Source organism: Rhinopithecus bieti, unplaced genomic scaffold, assembly GCF_001698545.2.
Source record: "Rhinopithecus bieti isolate Rb0 unplaced genomic scaffold, ASM169854v2 scaffold_13351, whole genome shotgun sequence".
In the NCBI taxonomy this organism is placed as follows: Eukaryota; Metazoa; Chordata; class Mammalia; order Primates; family Cercopithecidae; genus Rhinopithecus; species Rhinopithecus bieti.
This window is the reverse complement of record NW_016807514.1, coordinates 1,755,005-1,777,636: the sequence shown is the minus strand read 5'-3', so window position 1 is coordinate 1,777,636 and position 22,632 is coordinate 1,755,005. Positions and strand designations below refer to the sequence as shown.

General features: G+C 51.7%; 1 protein-coding gene across 1 annotated transcript in view; it reads left to right on the top strand.

Annotated features, from left to right (window-relative positions):
* DFFB (DNA fragmentation factor subunit beta) overlaps positions 1-20,827 on the top strand; it is a 30,279-nt gene extending 9,452 nt beyond the window's left edge. The window contains 7 exon segments of the mRNA XM_017882418.1: positions 2,894-2,921; positions 2,923-3,133; positions 6,024-6,103; positions 7,679-7,849; positions 10,503-10,533; positions 10,567-10,609; positions 20,366-20,827. Coding sequence (XP_017737907.1) covers positions 2,894-2,921; positions 2,923-3,133; positions 6,024-6,103; positions 7,679-7,849; positions 10,503-10,533; positions 10,567-10,609; positions 20,366-20,600 — 799 coding nt within the window. The 3' untranslated portion in view covers positions 20,601-20,827.
* Positions 20,828-22,632: the final 1,805 nt, after the last annotated feature.

The following is a 22,632-nucleotide window of genomic DNA, read 5'->3' as shown; positions in this document are numbered from 1 at the left end:
TATATATATATATATATATATAAAGAATCCTTATAGCTTAATAGTGAAAAGATAACCCAGTTAAACATGGGCGGAGGTTCTGAATAGAAAGAAATGTCTCCAAGGAAGATATTCATGTGGTCGGTAAGGACATGGAAAGATGCTTGAGATCATCAGTCATCAGGGAACTGCACATCAAAACCACCGAGAGATGCTACTTCACACCCACTTGGATAACAACCAGCGTGGGCGAGGATGCGGAGCAGCTGGAACCCTCAGGTGCAGCCGGTGGGAAGGGAAAACGGTGCAGCTGCAGTGGAAAATAGTGTCTCAAACAATTACACAGAATCGCCATATGACCCAGCAGCTCCACCCCTAGGTATGTACCCAAGAGAAAGGAAAACGCGCCCACACCAAAACTCGTCCACGAGCGTTTACAGTGGCTTTATTCATAACGGCCAAAAGGCAGAAAGCACCCAAGTCTCCAAGGATAAACACATGGATAAACAAAGGGTGGCCCCTCCCTATGATGACATAACTCACCACGAAGAGGAGTGAAACACAGTGTGGCCGAGCCTTGAAACCATGCCGAGTCAAGAAGCCCGCACATGCAGTAGGGTTCCATTCATAGGAAACGTCCAGAACGGGGATGTTAGAGAGATTGAAAATAGATAGTGGTTGTTTAGGGTTAGAGGTAGGGTGGAGGGGAGGGAGGTTGGCAGCTAAAGAGTATGAGGTTTCTTTTTGAGGTGGTGAAAATCTTCTGAAATTGACTATGGATGTGGCTGCACAACTCTGGGAATATAATAAAACCCATTGAATTGTACACTTTATTTTTTTGAGACAGAGTCTTGCCCTGTTGCCAGACTGGAGTACAGTGGAGTGATCTCGGCTCACCGCAACCTCCACCTCCCGGGTTCAAGCGATTCTGTTGTCTCAGTCTCCCAAGTAGCTGGGGTTACAGGCATGCACCACCACACCCGGCTAATTTTTGTATTTTTAGTAGAGACAGGGTTTCACTATGTTGGCCAGGATGGTCGCGATCTTCTGACCTTGTGATCTGCCCGCCTCGGCCTCCGAAAGTGCTAGGATTACAGGCGTGAGCCACCGCGCCCGGCCTCTTAATTGTACACTTTAAATGGGTGAATTGTAAGGAGTGTGGATGATATTTCAATAAAGCTACTTAAAATAAAGAAAAGAAACTGCCAAGTTGTATACTAGAGTGGCCATCTTAGCTTTCCACTGCACAGTTTCTATGCAGCCTCGCCAGCTTTTGGCACTGTTGCTACTTTCAATTTTAGCCATTCTGATTGCAGTGTGGTGATGTCTCGTTGCGCCCTTAATGTGCATTTCCCTAATGGCTAACAATGCTGACTGTCTGAATATCTTTTGTAAAAATAGAGACAGGGTCTTGCTCTGTTGCCCAGGTTGGAGTGCAGTGGCAATCATGGCTCACTGCAACCCTAAACTCCTGGGCTCAAGCAATCCTTCTACCTCAGCCTCCCAAGTAACTGGGACTACAGGTGTGCACCACCATGCGCAGCTAATTATTTTTTTTTAGAGATGAGGGCTTGCGTTTTTTTTTTTTTTAGAGATGAAGTGTTGGTTGCCAGGTTGGTCTCAAACTCCTGCCCTTAAGTGATTCTTCCACCTCGGTCTCTGAAAGTGCCGTGATTATAGGCGTGAGCCACTGTGCCCAGCCCTAAATATCTTTTTATGTGCTTATTTGCCATCTGTAGATTCTTCTTGGTGAAGTGTTTCATGTCTCTTGTCCATTTTCTAATTGGATCGTTTATTTATTTATTTTTTTACTGTTGAGTTTTGAAAGTCACCTTCCCCCGCCCCTACAATACCTGGACAGGAGTGCTTTGTCAGACATGGGGTTCGCAATATTACCCTGTGGCTTGTCTTTTCCTTCTCTTAAGAGCATTTTTTTTGCAGAGTAAGAGTTTTTCGTTTTTTTTTTTTTTTTTTTTGAGGCGGAGTCTCGCTCTGTCGCCCAGGCTAGAGTGCAGTGGCCGGATCTCAGCTCACTGCAAGCTCCGCCTCCCGGGTTCACGCCATTCTCCTGCCTCAGCCTCCCGAGTAGCTGGGACTACAGGCGCCCGCCACCTCGCCCGGCTAGATTTTGTATTTTAGTAGAGACGGGGTTTCACCATGTTAGCCAGGATGGTCTCGATCTCCTGACCTCGTGACCTGCCCGTCTCGGCCTCCCAAAGTGCTGGGATTACAGGCTTGAGCCACCGCGCCCGGCCGAGTTTTTAGTTTTGAGGAAGCTCAGTGTGTGGACTTTCTCTTTTAGGCAGTGCTTTTGATGTTCGGTCTAAGGGCTTCCGCCAAGTCCTCACTCTCCAGCACGTCCTCCTGTCTTCCTCTGACCTGCTGATGTCACCGTGAGGCTTTTCTCACATGGTGGATCGCACTGATGGATTTTCAGGCGCGAACCAGCCTTGCATTCCCACTTGGCTGCGGTGGTACTTCTTTCTGCATGTTACTGAATTCTCTTTGCTCACATTTTGTTAAGGTCCTGGGTAGAATTTGCTTTGACTCCCTATTAAGAGCCTGCCTGGAGAGCTCGCTGCTTCAGGGAGTTGTGAAAAGACTCCAGGAGAGAGCAGGAAAAGTGATTGGAAGGGTCTGAAAGCAAGGTCTCCAGGAAGGGCCAAAGAAGGAGCGGCGTGGTTTGGAGGGAGGAGGCCAAATGGGAAAGCAGCCGTCTCGTCTCTCAGTGCGCTTTCATCTGTCTTCTAAAGCACACCCCGCCGCTTCTCTGTCCTCATGCTGCCCTGGTATGTGTCCCCAGCTGCTGGTGTCAGGGCAAGGACAAAGACCCGGGAGTCTGAGTCCTGGTGATTGCCAGGCCCTGGGGAATGGGGGCAGATGCGGTCGGAGGCTCTTCTTGTGACCGGGGCAGGACGTGTCTTCTGCTGGACTGGCACCTTTTTGTTTGTCCCGTTGGTGGCAGATGTGAGTGACATCGGGCGCTTCCTCAGTGCATTTCACGAGCCGCACGCGGGGCTTGTCCAGGCCGCCCAGCAGCTGCTGTGTGATGAGCAGGCCCCGCAGAGGCAGAGGCTGCTGGCCGACCTCCTGCACAATGTCAGCCAGAACATCGCGGCCGAGACCCGGGCTGAGGACCCACCGTGGTTTGAAGGTGCGTAGGGGCTGCACCGGGCGGAGGACCCATGTGGTTTGAAGGTGCGTGGGGGCTGCACCTAGGCGGAGGACCTGCGTGATTGGAAGGTGCGTGGAGGCTGCAGCTGGCAGGGGAAAGGCTTTTTCAGAGCCTAAGGTGCCAGGAGAAGTTGGGTTCCAAAAAGTCCCCAATGAAGGTCTGGCCTATACCCTTGTGGGTTGAGGTGGGGGACTCTGAAGAAAATGTGCTCATTTTCCAGCCTGGTGGGAAAGGCACCCAGCAAGGACTCACGTGGGGCCAGAGTCCAGGGCAGCGCTCAGATGGGACTTTTTATTCTTTTTATTTTATTTTTTGAGATGGAGTCTCGCTCTGTCACCCAGGCTGGAGTGCAGTGGCGTGATCTTGGCTTACTGCAACCTCTGCCTCCCTGGTTCAAGCGATTCTCCTGCCTCAGCCTCCAGAGTAGCTGGGATTAAGGCATGTGCCACCACTCCTGGCTTATTTTTAGTACAGATGAGGTTTCACCATGTTGGCCAGGCTGGTCTTGAACTTCTGACCTCGGCCTCCCAAAGTGCTAGGATTACAGGCGTGAGCTACTATGCCTGGCCTATTATAATTATTTTAAAAATTGTGATAAAGTACATATGACATAAAATTTACCATCTCAACCATTTTTTAGTGCACAGGTCATTGGCATTAGGTACAGTCACATGTGTGGCCATCCCCACCGTCATCTCCAGAACTCCTTCCACCTTGCAAAGCTGAACCTGTGTCCCCATTATATTCACTCTCCATTCCCCCTCCTCCAGCCCCTGGCAACCACCGTTCTGGTTTCTGTCTCTCTGATTTGATGACTCTAGGGACCTCATATGAATGGAGTCACATAGTATTTGTCCTTTTGTAACTGACTCATTGCACTCAGCACAGTGTCCTCAAGGTTCCTCCATATCGTAGAATATATCAAAATTTCCTTCTTTTTAAGGCCAAATGACACTCCACTGTGTGTACATACCACACTCCGTCTATTCACTCCACTGCACGTACATACCACGCTCCGTCTATTCACTGCACATACATACCCTGCTCCGTCTATTCACTCCACTGCATGTACATACCACACTCTCTCTATTCCCTCCACTGCATGTACATACCCTGCTCTGTCCATTCACTCCACTGCATGTCCATACCCTCTATTCACTCCACTGCATGTACATACCACACTCTGTCTATTCACTCCACTGTGTGTACATACCACACTGTCTCTATTCACTCCACTGCACGTACATACCACACTCTATTCACTGCACTGCACGTACATACCCTGCTCCATCTATGCACTCCACTGCGTGTACATACCACACTCTCTCTACTCACTCCACTGCACGTACATACCCTGCTCTGTCTATTCCCTCCACTGCACGTACATACCACACTCTTTCTATTCACTCCACTGCACGTACATACCATGCTCTGTCTATTCACTCCACTGCACATACATACCCCTCTCCATCTATTCACTCCACTGCATGTACATACCACACTCTCTCTATTCCTTCCACTGCACGTACATACCACACTCTGTATATTCACTTCACCGCACGTACATACCCCGCTCCGTCTATTCACTCCACTGCACGTACATACCCCACTCCATCTATTCACTCCACTGCGTGTACATACCACACTCTTTCTATTCACTCCACTGCACATACATACCCCGCTCCGTCTATTCACTCCACTGCATGTACATACCCCGCTCCGTCTATTCACTCCACTGCACGTACATGCCCTGCTCCGTCTATTCACTCCACTGCATGTACATACCACGCTCCGTCTATTCACTCCACTGCATGTACATACCACGCTCCGACTATTCACTCCACTGCACGTACATGCCCTGCTCCGTCTATTCACTCCACTGCATGTACATACCACGCTCCGTCTATTCACTCCACTGCATGTACATACCACGCTCCGTCTATTCACTCCACTGCACGTACATGCCCTGCTCCGTCTATTCACTCCACTGCACGTACATACCACGCTCCGTCTATTCACTCCACTGCACGTACATACCACGCTCCGTCTATTCACTCCACTGCACGTACATACCACGCTCCGACTATTCACTGCACGTACATACCACGCTCCGTCTATTCACTGCACATACATACCACGCTCCGTCTATTCACTCCACTGCACGTACATACCACGCTCCGTCTATTCACTCCACTGCACGTACATACCACGCTCCGTCTATTCACTCCACTGCACGTACACACCACACTCTCTCTATTCCCTGACACTTGAGTTGCTTCCAGCTTTTGGCCTGGCATTGTAAGCCCATCAGAGGCAATGCTGAGAGACTGTAGCCTTTTTGGGAAAGGAGGGCTTGAGGGCCAGGCAGAAGTTCCTTGGTGATATTTGAGATGCTTCTAAAAACAAAAACCAAACAGGGACGCTGTCTGTGTCACCATCAGAATACTTCTCAAGAGGATGCAATCTGGCTGAGTGTGGTTGCTCACGCCTATAATCCTAGCACTTTGGGAGGCTGAGACTGGAAGACAGCTTGAGCCCTGGAGTTCAAGATCACCCTAGGTAACAAAGTGAGACCTCATCTCTAAAAAGATGTAAAAAGTTAGCTATCTGTGGTGGTGCGTGCCTGTAGTCCTAGCTACTTGGGAGTCTGAGGCAGGAGGATTCCCCGAGCCCAGGAGGTCAAGGCTGTAGTAAGCTGTGTTCATGCCACTGTACTCCAGCCTGGAGGACAGAACGAGACCCGGTCAAAAAGCTGAGGCAGTATGACGCTCATATTCTGCCCTGCTTGGCACCTGAGCTGGGTGGGACACAGACCTAGAGGCCCTTGGCCTGCCCTGTGGACTTGGGGATCTTCTCATTTGCCTTGCAGGCTTGGAGTCCCGATTTCAGAATAAGTCTGGCTATCTGAGATACAGCTGTGAGAGCCGGATCCGGAGTTACCTGAGAGAGGTGAGCCTGTGTGAAGGCCGGGAATGCTGGTAGCGTTTTTTAAGCCAAGCTCTGTGGGCTCTGGAAGCTTGTGGTCCTCACAATGGGCAGTTGGTAGGACCACACTCTGTGCTTGTGTGGATCTGGTGGGGCTGCTCTGGTGAGGGAAGCTAGTGCATGGACCCTGTGCCTCCCCTTCATGGGGTGAGCACCCACTGGACCTTTTTAACTGTGTTTGAGGTCACTGGGGTTGGGGAGCGGGGCGGTGGTGGCTCCTGCCTGCCTCCCCTCCTCCCCCATGAGGCTTCTTCCTGGGCAGCAGTGGCAAGCGTCAGGGCAGACGGGGAGAGGATGCCCAGAGCCTGAGTTGTCATTTGCCCAACTGTGACCAAGGTCAGCAGGCGCTAGCAGGGAGCTGAGGCCCTTCTCATGAGCCCATCCTTGGTCTGCAAACCTCTCCGCCTCTCCCTCCTCCCTCCCAAAGGTGGAGTCAGCTCTGCCCTCATTTCCATCCACCCCATCTGAATGTGGATTTCCTCATCACATAGCATGACACGCCACACTACCCCATACCACACCACACCAGATCACACCCCATCATGCCACACCCCGTCATGTCACACCATGCCACGCCACACCCCATCATGCCACACCATGCCACGCCACACCCTGTCATGCCACACCATGCCACTCCACACCCTGTCATGCCACACCATACCACGCTGCATCATTAGCACGAGGAGGGTGCTGTGGAGGCCCCTGCAATGGGCGTCCTGTCCCAGTGCTGCCCTGTGTGGTCGGCCCCTGCGCCTTCAGTCCACCCCTCTCTGTGGCACAATTTCTAATGCTGCTCTGCACTCCCTATGTTTGTCTGCATCTCCTCGAGGTCCTGGCGACTGGCCATGTTCCTGAGCATTTCCCAGCCTGCTCCCTGTAGCGGAGCTAACTGATCCTGATACTCTTCATTGCAAGTGCAATGACCAGGCGCTTCCGTGCACCACTCCCCGCCTGACCAGGGTGGGACGGCTGTGCCTGCCTGACTTTGTTAGCTCATCTTCTTTTTTGAGACGGAGTCTCACTCTGTTGCTCAGGCTGGAGTACAGTGATGCAATCTCAGCTCACTGCAACCTCTGCCTTCCAGGTTCAAGCGATCCTTCTACCTCAGCCTCCCAAGTAGCTGGGATTACAGGCATGTGCCACCATGCCCCGCTAATTTTTTGTATTCCTAGTAGAAACGGGGTTTCACCACGTTGGTCAGGCTGGTCTCAAAATCCTGACCTCAAGTGATCCGCCCACCTTGGCCTCCCAGAGTGCGGGAATTACAAATGTGAGCCACCACACCCAGCCCGTTATCTCATCTACGTCTCACCCAGCCTGGGGGCTGGCGTGGTTCCCTCTATTTCACAGGTTAGGTCAGAGTCTCCCAGGGTGGGACAGCCCAGCAGTGGCTGAGAGGCCATGTGAACTCAGACCCTCTGACCACAGGACTGGGCTTGGGCAGGGTCTTAGAGGGCCTTGGAGTGGGATGGATCGAGACTCAGTGCCGGTTTTGGGGCACTGTGCACCAGGCTTAGCGATGTTCTTTGGTTCCTCCAGGTGAGCTCCTACCCCTCCTTGGTGGGTGCGGAGGCTCAGGAGGAATTCCTTCGGGTCCTCAGCTCCATGTGCCAGAAGCTCCGGTCTGTGCAGTACAATGGCAGCTACTTCGACAGAGGAGCCAAGGGCGGCGGCCGTCTCTGTACACCGGAAGGCTGGTTCTCCTGCCAGGTGAGCTGTGTGCCCTTTATCCTGGGGCCACGCGACTGGCCTGTGGAGTGCAGCCCACCTGGGGCGATGTGGGTGGGGACCTTCAGCCCTTGGCCTGCCTGGGCAAAGCCTTGTGAAGAGGTGCAGCCCTCACATTCCCATGGAGGGTAGCAGTGTCTCAGCCAGTGCCTCTGAAGCTGCAGTGCACACAGGAGTCCCTGGGGAGCTTGCAGAAGGCTGCAGGGCCCCGCCCCAGGGCTTGTCTCGGTAGGGCTGGGCGGTGTCTCAGTCAGCCCCGGCTGCCATCACAGATGACCCCGGCTGGGGAGGCTGGAACGGCAGCTAGTGACTGCTCACAGTTCTGGAAGCTGGAAGCTGAGATCAGGCCCACGCTCCCCCACTGCCTTCCCAGGTGTCCCTTCTGCACCACGCTAGGCGTGGTCTGGCCTTTGGTGGCGATGCATCTGTGTCTCTGGCGAGTCCTGGGCACACCCCTCTCCGTCCCATGGGGTGGGGAGCAACTTGAGGCGCCTCTTGGTGTTTGCACACTGCAGTTGCATTCCCGGTAAGGCCCACTGATGCCTGTGATCTTCCAAGTGCCACTCAGTGGGTCCAGCAGCAGGGGCCAGGTGGTGGGCACGGCCTCCAGTGGCTTCTTCCCATGGGACAAGGCTCCTTGCTGCTCCTGCCAGGCAGATCTTCTGGGGTGATGGGCTCTGACCATAAAAACACTTCTTCCAAGTTAGCTTAACATTTAGACTTTGCAGTGCGCTTGCTGGCCACTCACTGAGTACTTACTTTGTGCCTGGCACGGTGGGAGGGGTTGGGACACACAGATGAAAAACGCTTCATCCCTGACGGCAGGGCGAGTCCTGCACAGTGGAAGGTGAAAGACACGTAAAAGAGTGAGGCAGACGAGGCCGTGGGGCCGCAGGAGCCGCGGCCAGCGTCCTGGGTGTGAGGGCTAGTCAGGAGCGGCCCCAGGGAGGCGGTGGGTCTCTAAAGCGGGTTGACTGATAGCTGGGGGCGCAAGAGTGGGCTGGGAGGGACCAGGTGTCCCTGAAATGGCAGTGGGAAGCAGTGGGCTCTGCTGGGGAGGCTGCGAGTCCCCAGGGTGATGGGGGCACAGAGTGCCGCTGGGCACTGGGCTCCGGGCACATGCTCTGCAGATGTCTGTGCACAAATGAGTGTGCTGAGTGCTGGGCTACGGACCACAGGGAAGACGGAAGCCGTGGCCATGGCATCTCCAGTGAGGCAGCCCTGCCTCTGCATTGGGATCACAGGGAAACATCCGGAAGCTGCGCGGAGTGGCTGGAAAGGGAGCTTCTAGGGCCTGGGCCCTTGCTTCTCACATGCTGGCCCTGCCCTGCCAAGTCAGTACCTTCCTGGCTTCACTTCCCATGAGGTGGGGGTGCTGGTGGGTGACCACAGGGGTAACAGTGACAATAACTACCTTATCCTCTTTGGGAATTCAGAACATATTGTTAGGGGTAATGAGGGAAAAAGAAGGATCTGATTCCAAAGGCAGAACTCTTTTTTTTTTTTTTCTTTGAGACGAGTCTGTCTCTGCCTCCCAGGTTCAAGTGATTCTCCTGCCTCAGCCTCCCAAGTAGCTGGGATTACAGGTGCTCGCCACCATGCCCGGCTAATTTTTGTATTTTTTAGTGGAGATGGGGTTTCCCCATGTTGGCCAGGCTGGTCTCGAACTCCTGACCCCAGGTGATCCACTCACATCGGCCTCCCATGGTGCTGGGATTCCAGGCGTGAGCCACCGCGCCCGGCCAACGCAGAACTCTGAATCTCCCTAAAGCAGCACACCCTGGATCAGGGACCAAGGGGCGTGCCTCTCAGTGAGATCCCCTGCCTTGGTGTATTAGGCCATTCTCTCATTACTATAAAGAAATAGAGAGTGGGTAATTTATAAAGAAAAGAGGTGTAATTGGCTTAGGGTTCAGCAGACTGTACAGGAAGCACGGTGCTGGCATCTGCTCAGCTGCCTGGGAGGCCTCAGGAAACTCACACTTGTGGTGGCAGGGGAAGCAGGAGCAGGCACGTCTCATGTGGGGGAAGCAGGAGCAAGAGGGAGAGTGAGGGGTGGGTGCTACTTTTAAGCCAGATCCCAAGAGGACTCACTCCGGCGTGGGCAGCACCCAGGGGATGGTGCTAAATAAACCCTTCATGAGAAATCCACCCCCAGGATCCATCACCTCCCACCAGGCCCCACCTCCCACCCTGGGGCTGACATTCCAGCACGAACTCTGGGTGGGGCTGCACATCCAGAGCATGTCACTTGGTGACTGAGATGGTATAAGAGACCCACTTCCGGCCGGGCGCAGTGGCTCACGCCTGGAATCCCAGCACTTTGGGAGGCTGAGGTGGGTGGATCACGAGGTCAAGAGATCCAGACCATCCTGGCCAATATGGTGAAACCCCATCTCTACTAAAAATACAAAAATTCGTTGGACGTGGTGGCACACGCCTGTAGTCCCAGCTGCTTGGGAGGCCGAGACAGGAGAATCATTTGAAACTGGGTGGTGGAGGTTGTAGTGAGCCAAGGTCGTGCCGCTGCACTCCAGCCTGGCGACAGAGTGAGATGCTGTCTCAAAAAAAAAAAAAAAAAAAAAAAAAAGGACGACTCAGCTTTCGGCCTTCCCTCGCGTTCTCTTTGCCCCAGGGTCCCTTTGACATGGGACAGGCTGCTATCAACACCCACAGTCAACCCCTCACCATGTAAGCAGGGAGAGCGCAGGATCCCTCTTCAGCACCCTGGAACCTGGATCAGCATTAAGCTCACAGAGGCGAGGTTCGAGTACCTGAGGAGTGGCCGGCGGGGGCCCTGTCCCTGCCGCGGCCCCATCCCTGCCGGGGCCCTGTCCCTGCCACGGTGTTGCCTCCTTGGGTTTCAAGGGCTGTGCCCATGTGACAGTCCAGGGAAGTGATGCCTGGCGGCAGCACGAGTGGGCACACACCATTCCCTCCACTGTCAGTACACGTGCTGGACCCGGAGCCATCCCTCCTGTCCCCTCAAGTCCTCCCTGTGGATGGAGCTGGTGGGCAGCGTCCTTCCCCAGAACACAGGTCCCAGCCCTTGGCCGTCAGAGGTTCTGAGCCTCTGTGAGTTCGAACCAGGGCGAGCTTAGACAGTGGGAGCTCCTGGTGTCATGGTAGGTAAGGGTGTTTTCCCCTTTTTCTTTTTCTTTTAGAGACGGAGTCTTGCTCTGTGGCCCAGGCTAAGTGCAGTGGCAGGATCATGGCTCACTGAAGCCCTGAACTGCTGGCCTCAAGTGATCCTCCTGCCTCAGCCTCCTGAGTCGCTGGGACTACAGGTGCTCGCCACCATGCCTGGCTGCCTTATTTTGTGGAACCAGCCTGAGCAGAAGTCTCAGCTGGCAGGAGTGTTTTGTAGCTGTACGAGTTCTATGGCTCTAACAAATGGGCAGGATGGAAAACTTCATTCTTTTGAACTGAGATGCATTCCTTGAATATAATTGTAGCCTTGCCCTTGCTTTTTGAAGACAAAAGCCTTCAGACGCCCTTAAAATGGCCGTACAGGATGAGCATCCCTAATCGGAAAGTCTGAAATCTGAAGTGCTCCAAAATTCAAACCTTTTTGCATACCAACATGATGCTCAAAGGAAATGCTCATCCGGGCATTTAGGATTTGGAATTTTTTTTTTTTTTTTTTTTTTTTCCCGAGATGGGAGTTTTGTTCTTGTCGCCCAGGCTGGAGTGCAATGGCGCGCTCGGCTCACTGCAACCTCCGCCTGCCGGGTTCAAGCGATTCTCCCGCCTTAGCTTCCCCAGTAGCTGGGATTACAGGTATGCACTACCACACCCAGCTAATTTTGTATTTTTAGTAGAGACAGGGTTTCTCCATGTTGGTTAGGCTGGTCTTGAACTCCCAATCTCAGGTGATCCGCCCTCCTCGGCCTCACAAAGTGCTGGGGTTACAGGCATGAGCCACCGCATCCGGCCGGATTTGGGATTTTTTTAAGGATGCTCAGCTAGTCAGTATAATGTAAATATTCCAAAATCCTAAAAAAATCCCAAATCAAAAACACTTCTGCCGGGCGTGGTGGCTCATGCCTGTAATCCCAGCACTTTGGGAGGCTGAGGCGGGCGGATCACCTGAGGTCGGGAGTTCGAGACCAGCCTGACCAACATGGAGAAACCCTGTCTCTACTAAAAAAATACAAAATTAGCCAGGCATGGTGGTGCATGCCTATAATCCCAGCTACTTGGGAGGCTGAGGCAGGAGAATCGCTTGAGCTGAGGAAGCGGAGGTTGCTGTGAGCTGAGATCACGCCATTGCACTCCAGCCTGGGCAACAAGAGTGAAACTCCATCTCAAAAAAAAAAAAAAAAAAAAAAAAACACTTCTGGTCCTCAGCATTTCAGATGGAGACACTCAACCTGTATTGCTTTCGGAGTGAGATATTTTTAAAGTATGTAAAACACTATGGTCATAGTTGAGCTTTTACCCTGTCCATACTCAGCCCCTACACCTTACCCCGAGGAACACGCTCTTGTGAAAGGTGTGTGTGCCCTTCAGAGCCCTCTCGCTGCACCTTTACCACACGCGTGTGAGTTTGACATGTGCATACGCCGTGGCCCACCCTGTCATCTGCAGTGTACCTTTTCATTGCACAGTATGCTTAGATTTGGCACATTCATTTTAGCAGGTGCAAAACACTTCACTTTTTGAATAGGCTCTAATTTTAACATCTTTCCATACTGGTAGGCATTTAGGTTATTTCTAATTTCTCATCATTATAAAAATCCCTGGGATGAACACTCTATGCAATGAACCCATATGGTCTGGTTCCGTGCTATTTAAAGTGTGGTCACTTTCAAGCATTAGCAACATCTGGGAGCTGGGTGGGAATTCAGATTCTCAGGCCCCATCCACATATAACCCAGGTGCCCGGGGATTGGGGTGTGCATCCAACATGGGCAAGGTGCCCCCGGTGTCTGAGCTTGAGTCCCTCTAGGGAGTGTTCTGGGTCCTAATGACACTGCTGTCCCCTCTCTGAGCCTGGCCAGGCTGCTCTCGAGTGTCCCAGCCTACACGCTCACCATCCATGTGAGTTCATGTTTTCCCGGGTTCTTGCAACACTTGGTGTCATTGTACTTATTTGCATTTTCCCAACCCGACAGGTGAGACACAGATTCTCTTGCTCTAATTTTCATTTTCCTAATGACTAGGAAGGTTGAGCTTCTCTTTCCAAGTCTGTGGCCACTTGTGCCTTCTGTGTTGCTTTCCTTTGCTCGTTCTGTCTTGGGCTGTGGTCTTATTTGTGGGCATGGTTTACACGTTCTGGATACATTAATCCTATGATATCTTTTATCATACGTTTTATTTATTTTTTGAGATGGAGTCTCACTCTGTTGCCCAGGCTGGCGTGCAGTGGTGTGATCTTGGCTCACTGCCACCTCCACCTCCTAGATTCAAGCGATTCTCCTGCCTCAGCCTCCCGAGTAGCTGGGACTATAGGCGCACACCACCACACCTGGCTATTTTTGGATTTTTTAAAGTAGAGATGGGGTTTTGCCATGTTGGCCAGGCTGGTCTCAAACTCCTGACCTCAGGTGATCTGCCCACCTTGGCTTCCCAAAGCGTTGGGATGATAGGCATGAACCACTGTGCCTGGCCCACAACAAGTTTAATTTTTTTTTAAGATGGAGTCTCGCTGTGTCACCCAGGCTGGAGTGCAGTGGTGCGATCTCGGCTCACTGCAAGCTCCGCCTCCTGGGTTCATGCCATTCTCCTGCCTCAGCCTCCCAAGTTGTTGGGACTACAGGCGTCTACCACCACGCCTGGCTAATTTTTTGTATTTTTAGTAGAGACGGGGTTTCACCGTGTCAGCCAGGATGGTCTCAGTCTCCTGACCTCATGAACTGCCTGCCTCAGTCTCCCAAAGTGCTGGGATTACAGGCATGAGCCACTGCGCCTGGCCCAGGTTTTAAATGTTAATGTGCTCAGATGTTCCCTTTGTGTGTTAAGAAATCCTGCCTTACCCTGTCTATCTGAAAGAGATTCTCCTACTCTTTGCTGGTTTGTTGGGCCCCTTGCCACATGCACCAAGTACCCAAAAATGTTTTCTCCCGGCCGTCCAAATGCTCTTGTCCCTTTCAAGACCATTGCGGGTGGGGACGTCAATCTAGGGGACACAACCAGCATTTACAGAATGAAATAGGCCATCCTAGAACAGAGTACAGATGAAAATAGCAGACGGGACAGCGTGAGTCAGAGGAATGTTTCACCAAGTGTTTGCTGCAGTTATATTTTCTCTCACGCTTCCCAAATATGTATACTCACACACAGATAAGTGCATTGGGTTTTAATTAAAAATGTAGTTTTTAGCACCGGTCTTCAGCAGGTTACAGAGACACTGGTCTGTTTGCCACAGGCCTGCCCTGACGTTTGTGGGGGTTGACACCACATGCTACATATTTAACTATTTAAGAATAAAAGCTAACGATGCAATAAAATGCATGCTGTCCCCCTACCTGGACTTACGTAGCATCACGGCTGGGAAGGTTCGAGAAGAATTTGCAGGCCTCTCCCAGTTCCGGGATGTGCACAGTAGTGGAGCCCAGACATGGCCTGCCACCTGCTGCTTGCCCCTTCTTTTCCCACCCTTAGTGCCACCTCACACCAGGGGCCTGCAGACAGCGTCCAGGCTTGGAACACCTTCCCTCTTGGGCTGAAGGGCGCGGGCTGTGGGGCTCAACCTGTCCGAGGAGGATGGCCTGGCCCAGAGCCCGTGCGGTTCAGGGGCCCCTGGGCAGAAGGCAGCACGCAGAGTGTCCATGTGGGCTCTGGGTGGGCCTGACTTCTCAGCCCAGAAGAATCCTGCCTGTGGTGGGAGGGCTGTGGTGGGTGGGGCCTGGAAAGCTCCCCTTTCCTGGAGCTCTAGGGACGTTTCTTTTAGCACCATAGCAGGGTCCTCGTGGCCTGTGTGAGCCCTGCCTCTGGAGAACTTTCCTTTTTGTCTCTTCACAGCTGTCTTTGGCCCTTTACTTCACTTTATTGACGTTTGCTTTTTTTATTCCTACCTTCTACCTTTGTGGGTTTCTTCTTCCTTCTTCATTAGTTTGTGTCTCTTTTGTATCTAACCTGTGCTTCAGACAGTTTCTCCTAGGCTGCATGAGCTGTGTCTTGGGAGTTCAGTTTTTTTTTTTTTTTTTTTGAGGCAGAGTCTTACTGTGTCACCCAGGCTGGAGTGTAGTGGCATGATCTTGGCTCACTGCAACATCTGCCTCCCAGGTTCAAGCAAATTTTCATACCTCAGCCTCCCAAGTAGCTGGGATTATAGGCATGTGCCACCCCGCCTGGCTAATTTTTGTATTTTTGGTAGAAACGGGGTTTCACCATGTTGGGTGAGCTGGTCTCGAACTCCTGACCTCAAGTGATCCACCCGCCTCAGCCTCCCAAAGTGCTGGGATCACAGGTGTGAGCCACCGCGCCCGGCTGGAGTTGTTTTGAGACTGCATGATTTACATGATGATTTTGTTTTCGCTCCATGGGTTGTTCAGAAGTCCTTTTAGTTTCGAACATGTTTTCGTGTTTGTGTACGGTGTCTTATGTTCCTGCCTGCCGTCCGTTGTGGTCTGTTTCCTTGTAACTGGTCAGCGTTTGTAGGTGTTCATAACGCTCAGCACCTCAGTTCCAGTGTGCCGGGTTTCTGTGCTGTGCCCGCTTTCTCTCGGTCCTGTGGCGTTTCCACCCCTTTCCTCTGGCCTTTGTGTGCCATTAGGTTTGGGCTTATCTCTTGTTAGCCAAGGGTAACGGCATTTTGTCTTCATCTAACCTGAGATTCTGTCATTCAGCCACAGTGGGAACCTGCTGCAGGTGTGGTGACAGCTGCTGTCTCCTAGAACATGACTCTCTGGGGTCCCTTGCTCTCAGCTGTGTCCCCAGTGTATGGGATGTGGGACAGAGTTTGGCCATGGTGGCCACTCAGTGAATATCTTTTTTTTTTTTTTGAGATGGAGTCTCTGTCACCAGGCTGGAGTGCAGTGGCACCATCTCGGGTCACTGCAACCTCTGCCTCCTAGGTTCAAGCAATTCTTGAGCTTCAGCCTCCTGAGTAGCTAGGACTATAGGCGCCCGCCACCACACCTAGCTCATTTTTGTATTTTTAGTAGACACAGGGTTTCACTATGTTGGCCAGGCTGGTCTTGAGCTCCTGACCTCAAGTGATCTGCCCGCCTCAGCCTCCGAAAGTGCTGGGATTGCAGGCGTGAGCCACCACACTGAGGCCACTCAGTGAATCTCTGTTGACCGTTTTGTTGGGTGAATACATAGATTGGATTTTAGCTGCTTTACTCTGGGTTTTTACCCACCATGCCGCATCTTCACTTTCTTCTGGTCTCTTCTGGGCCTTCTCTTGACTGGCTTGAGTTTCCTTCTTTCCCTCGCCCTCACCCTACCCTTGCGTGGTTTGGCGTTCATGTCGTCCCTAATGTTAGTGATACTGGAAGAGGGCACTGCTGCTGTCCCCTCTCCCGGGCTGGCCTTGTAGTGACCCTCTGCAGTATTCTTTAGCGTTCTTGTCTCACCTTATTTTAATCCTGCACAAAATGCTGGTGTGGTTTTATGGTCAACACTTGCATTTATTTATCAACAGACTCACCTGCGTCTGCATTTGCCAGCGCTTCTTGCATCTCACCTCTGGGTTCATTTTCTGATCACTGCCGTGCAGCCCTTTAGTGTTTCTTCTGTGAGTGGCTGTGAGGGGTAAACTCTACTCGGCGTTCGAAAAGGTCCGTTCAGCTTCCCCTCTTGAGTAATTATTTAGTTAGTAGTGAATTCTAGGATGACAGATACCTACCTTCAGTACTTTGAAGAACAACTCCATTGTCTTCTGGAATCTGTTTGTGAGAAGTCTGTTGGCAGCCTAATTTTCTGCCTTTTTAATGGTAGTTTTAGATTTTTCTCTTCCTCTTGGAAAATGATAAGTAGGTAGAGCTCTTTCCTTTGAATTCTGCCTGGGACTTGTATTCCTTGTGCTGAGGACACGCTTTTCTTTGGTTTTAGAAAATGCTGCCACGTTGACGAGGTGTGGCTTCTCTTTCATTCTGCCTGTGCAGTTTTCCGGGAGTGCCCGTTAGCTGTGTATTAGACCTCCTCATTCTGCTCTCCTCATGCTGTGCCTGCGTCTGGGCTGCTGTCTCACTGGGACTTTCTGCTGTGGACTCCATCATGTCCCCCAAAATTCGTATGTTGAAACCCTAATTCCCAATGTGACTGCATCAGGTGATAAGGTCTTTGGGAGATAAGGAAGGTCCTGAGGGTGGGGCCCTAATCCAGTAGGACTGGTGTCCTTATAAAATGGGAAGGGAGCTCACTCTCCCTCTCTCCCTACCGTGTAAGGACACAGTGAGAAGGCGGCCATCTACCAGTCAGGAGAGCCCTCACCAGCACCCGGCCTGCGGGCACCTGCTCTTCCAGCCTCCAGGACTGTGAGAGAGTAAATACTCAGTCTGTGGTATTTTCCTCTGGCAGCTGGAGCACACTAAGACACTCCTGTATTGTTCAGGAATTCTCTCTTCAGCTGTCATGTGTTCTTTCTGTCCGCTGAGTACATACTTCCTTTTGTGGGTTCCTAAAGAGTCCAAAAGAAGTGCCTATGGGTTCTTTATAAAACAAGCCTTTTTTATGCCAGTCTGTTTTCATTATTTCCATTTCTTTTTAATCATTTTAATCAGTAATCATCCATTTTAAGCATATTTGTTTTATGGGCACACACTAAAGCATTCAACCTGGCCCACAGAGAGGTCTGGAATTTGTTCTTGAGCCCTGGGAGGTAAACTCCAATGCCTTGAAATGTCCTGCCTGGTAGGAGTGTCTTTGTTCACCTGGGGACCTTGGGTCACTGGATAGTTTAATGGGGTGATTTAGGGTGGGGGCTTTGGGGCAGCTTGACTTCTAGAGGGTTTGAGGAGGAGGTTGGCTCTGTGAGCCATCAGCCATGTCTGTGTGAGCCCCAGTGAAGGCTGGTGTCCAGGCCCGGTGAGCTTCCCGGTTGGCAGTGTCATCACAGAGGGCTGTGGAAGTTAGTGCTTGGGGAAGTGAGGGCTGGCCATGACCCCACAGGGAGGGGACAGCTGGAAGCTCTGGGATTGGAACCTTCCTGGACCGCCCCCTGTGCCTCATAACCTTGGCTGATTTTCATCTGCAGCTGTAAGAAATGATAACCTTGAGTCCACCGGCTCACTGGGGGATCTGCAAGTCCTTTCAGGGAGTTATGGAGTCTTAGGTGGTCTCAGGGACACCTCCTCGCTGTCATTGGTGTCAGGAGCAAGGGTCCTTGTGGACTGTGCTGGGCTCCTGAAGGGCCTGTCGTGTGGGCAGCCCTGTGCCACTGCTGGGTCGGCCTCTCCTGCGGGTGGAGCCTTCTGCTGCTGTGTGCTTGGGCCTGGAGCTGGCTTTAGTGGGCAGTGCTTCCTGTGGGCCTCCTCTGTGCTCCGGGGTGTCACGGCGCCCCTTCAGTGTGGCTGTTCGTGGGTTCGGATTTGATTCCTGCAGACGCCCAGGGTTTCCCCGTGGCTTGGAAGCAACTTCCTGCCATTTCTTGCTTGTGGTTCCCTGCCTTGTGGGTCGTGTACTTTGGGCCGTACACCCTGCGTTCTGCGGATGACTGTGAAGGCGGGGACAGGAACGCACTCCCGGTGTCCACACCCTGTGTGCTCCCCTGCCTTCTCTCCCCACGCTGAATTTGGGCTTGTCCACGTGACACCAGCAAAGGCAATACGGAGCTAACAGAGGCCTGCTTGCCTGGGGAACTTGTCCCCTCTGAACACGGCCGTCGCCATGTGCGGGAGCCTGTCCTGACCCCTTCAGGATGGAAGAGGACAGGGGAGAAGGGCCCAGCCGTAGGCCACCCTCCATCAGACACAGCCCCCGAGTGTAGCAGGCAACACCAGCAGAAGATCCCCAGGCCAACCCCGGAAGCCACTGCGTTTTGTGGTGGCTGCTTCTACAGCATTAGATAATGGGTTCAGTGGGTTTCCCTTCCTCTTACCCAAGCACCGGGCTCTGCTCAAGCTTTTCTATCCCCCTTAATGGCTATGGCAGGGGTCTTGGTCCCACCTCCCTGTCTTTCTAGGGTCCCCTGGGCCTGTATCAGGGACTGGAACCCTGGTGAGCCCCTGAACCATAGCTTGCCTGTGTGCACTAATTTCTCTTTGGTTTCTGGCAGCTGGGGAGCCCCTTTCTTTTGATGTCAACTAAGTATTTTAACAAGGTGACTTTTGGCCGGGTGTGGTGGCTTACGCCTGTAATCTCAGCACTGTGGGAGGCCGAGGTCAGGAGTTCAAGGCCAGCCTGGCCAACATGGTGAAACCCTGTCTCCACTAAAAATACAAAATACAAATACAAAAATTAGCTGGGTGTGGTGGTGCACGCCTGTAATCCTAGCTACTCAGGAGGTTGAGGCAGGAGAATGTGTTGAACCCAGGAGGCAGACATTGCAGTGAGCCGAGATCGTGCCACTGTACTCCAGCCTGGGTGACAGAGCAAGACTCTGTTTAAAAAAAAAAAAAAAGGGCGACTGCAGCTCAGCATTTCTGTGGGTTGCAGGGAGAGGGGTCTGCACCAGTTTAGCTCACCACCCACCATAAGCCCTCCTGGCCATGCGGTCTCTAATCCCACCTCGTCAGTCTGCAAGTTCCTATGCTTGTTACTGCACAGTCTTCCAAATGGTTTATAGGTGAAACAGCAATATCATGGTGTGTGTGTGCTTGGGACAGCTCGCTCTAACCGGGCTAGAATGCAGTGGCATGATCTTGGCTCACTGCAACCTCCGCCTCCCAGGTTCAAGCGATTTTCATGCCTCAGCCTCCTGAGTAGTAGCTGGGATTACAGGCATGCGCCACGATGCCTGGCTAATTTTTTTGTATTTTTTGTAGAAGCGGGGTTTCACCATGTTGGCCAGGCGGGGCTCAAACTCCTGGCCTCAAGCGATCGCCCACCTCAGCCTCTCAAAGTGTTAGAATTACGGACGTGAGCCACTACGCCTAGCGTCATGTAGTTTTTTGTTTTCTTTTTTTCAGACAGAATCTCACTCTGTTGCCCAGGCTGGAGTGTGGTGGCACAATCGCTGCTCTCTGCAACGTCTGCCTCCAGGGTTCAAGCAGTTCTCCTGCTTCAGCCTCCTGGGCAGCTGGGATTACAGGCACGCATTAGCATGCCCAGCTAATTTTTGTATTTTTAGTAGAGATGATGTTTTGCCATCTTGGCTAGGCTGGTCTTGAACTCCTGACCTCAGGTGATCTGCCGGCCTTGGCCTCCCAAAGTGTTGGGATTACAGGCGTGAGCTACCATGCCCGGCCACAAGTCAAGTTTTAAAAAGTAACATGAGCAAGGCTGCTTGCAACAGGCTCTGCTCGACAGACCTGGCCAGCTGGCTCGGCCGCGTGTCCGTGATGGCACTTAGGGGAATTTGGGAAGAGTTGTGACTGCAGTGCGCTGCTGTGACCTGTTGCCTGTGGCACCGTGACCACAGAAAATGATGTTTCTAACTTTACTTTGCAGAATAGAAAAGAAACGCACCGTCATTCCTACACTGGTGGAAGCAATTAAGGAACAAGACGGAAGAGAAGTGGACTGGGAGTATTTTTATGGCCTGCTGTTTACCTCAGAGAATCTAAAACTAGTGCACATTGTCTGCCATAAGAAAACCATCCACAAGCTCAACTGTGACCCGAACAGAATCTACAAACCCCAGCCAAGGTTGAAGCGGAAGCGGCCTGTGCGGAAACGCTAGTGACATGTACACACCACGTTCTGGTCTTGGTTCGAGGCCTGACATGGGCGTCATTTTAACAGGTGCCTTTTTTTTTTTTTGGTCACTCCAGTAGTCCTGGAAAAAACCTTAAAACATGTTTCCTGCAAATCTGATTTCAGTACATTTCTGAATTGTGGTTTTTTTTTGTTTTGTTTTGTAGACAGAGTTTCATTTTTTTTCTTTTTTGAGATGGAGTCTCACTCTGTTGCCCAGGCTGGAGTGCAGTGGCGCGGTCTCGGCTCACTGCAAGCTCCGCCTCCTGGGTTTACACCATTCTCCTGCCTCAGCCTCCCAAGTAGCTGGGACTACAGGCATCCGCCACCACACCTGGCTAATTTTTTTTGTCTTTTTTAGTAGAGACAGGGTTTCACTGTGTTAGCCAGGATGGTCTCCATATCCTGACCTCGTGATCCACCTGCCTCAGCCTCCCAAAGTGCTGGGATTACAGGCGTGAGCCACCGTGCCTGGGCAACCACTGTTGCCCAGGCTAGAGTGCAGTGGCATGATCTCAGCTCACTGCAACCTCCGCCTTCTGGGTTCAAGTGATTCTCCTGCCTCAGCCTCCCGAGTAGCTGGGATTACAGATGCCTGCCACCAAACCCAGCCAATTTTGTGTATTTTTAGTAGAGATAGAGTTTCACTGTGTTGTCCAAGCTGGTCTTGAACTCCTGACCTCAGGTCATCCGCCTGCCTCGGCCTCCCAAAGTGCTGGGATGACAGGTGTGAGCCACCGCGCCCAGCCTGAAAATCATTTTTTATACCTTCTGACAGCCCAACTTCCAGAGGACAGCTTTGGGGTACTCACTGCATTTCTGTGAGTTCCTGGTCATACCGGTCAGTAGGGATAAGATTTGCCTCTGAGCTGACGAATTCTTCTGTTCTCTGGTTTTACCTGTGTTGGGTTTGCTCACGTAATGTGGTCACCACACTGAAATGGTGTGATGGCTGAAGTTGGCCACTCTTGCTTGAGGGATGAGTTGTTTATACATCAACTCTCTGCTGGGTCTCCATTTCCATGGCAAATGGGCAGCTTCATCCTTCTTGACTCTTCTAAATGCCCAAAAGAGAGGTGTCATGCTTTGGGAGCAAGATGTTTGTACTCCATAAAGAACATACAAGGACATTCACTGCTGATTTTTTTTTTTTTTTTTTTTTTTTTTTTTTTTTGAGATAGGGTCTCACTCTGTAGCCCAGGCTGGAGTGCAGTGGTGCAATCTTGGCTCACTGCAACCTCCGCCTCTCGGGTTCAAGCGATTCTCCTGCCTCAGCCTCCCAAGTAGCTGGCATTACAGGCGCCCACCACCATGGCCAGCTAATTTTTGTGTTTTCAGTAGAAACGGGGTTTCACCATATTGGCCGGGCTGTTCTTGAACTCCTGACCTCAGCTGATCTGCCCACCTTGGCCTCCCAAAGTGCTGGGATTACAGGCATGAGCCACTGCACCTGGCCTGCGGAATTGTTTATAATGGCAAAAAGTAGGAAACCCCCAATGTCTATGAATAGGGCCATAGCTATTATGTTGAACCACATGAAATTGCCGTTTTCTAGGCCGAAAATGGTCAGCATTCATTAATTTCATGACTCAACCTGATACACTTACATAGTGCAAAACTATGTTGCCGTTTCAAGCTTTTATGAGGAAAGTGTTTCTGTATAGAAACCGGAAGCTGTTCAGTGCACCAGCAGCTGAACCCTGCTCGTTGATCAGCGTTACTATCATCTCAGATCATATGGAGCTCATGTCAGCCATGTGGGTGGCAGGTGCCAGAGATGATCTGGAAGGAAACACGTGGATCTGAACAGCAGTAATCCTGGGGGATACGGGGGTAGGGCTGGATTACAGAGGGCTCGTTTTCTATGTCATGTATTTTATGATACTTGAATTTTTTGAATTGGGCATTTATAACATGTTAAAATGTACTTTTTAAATTAAATCATTTTGTAATATTTGAATTGTTACATTTGTTGTACAATCAGGAAAAGCAATAAAGATTTTCAAAATAGACATGTC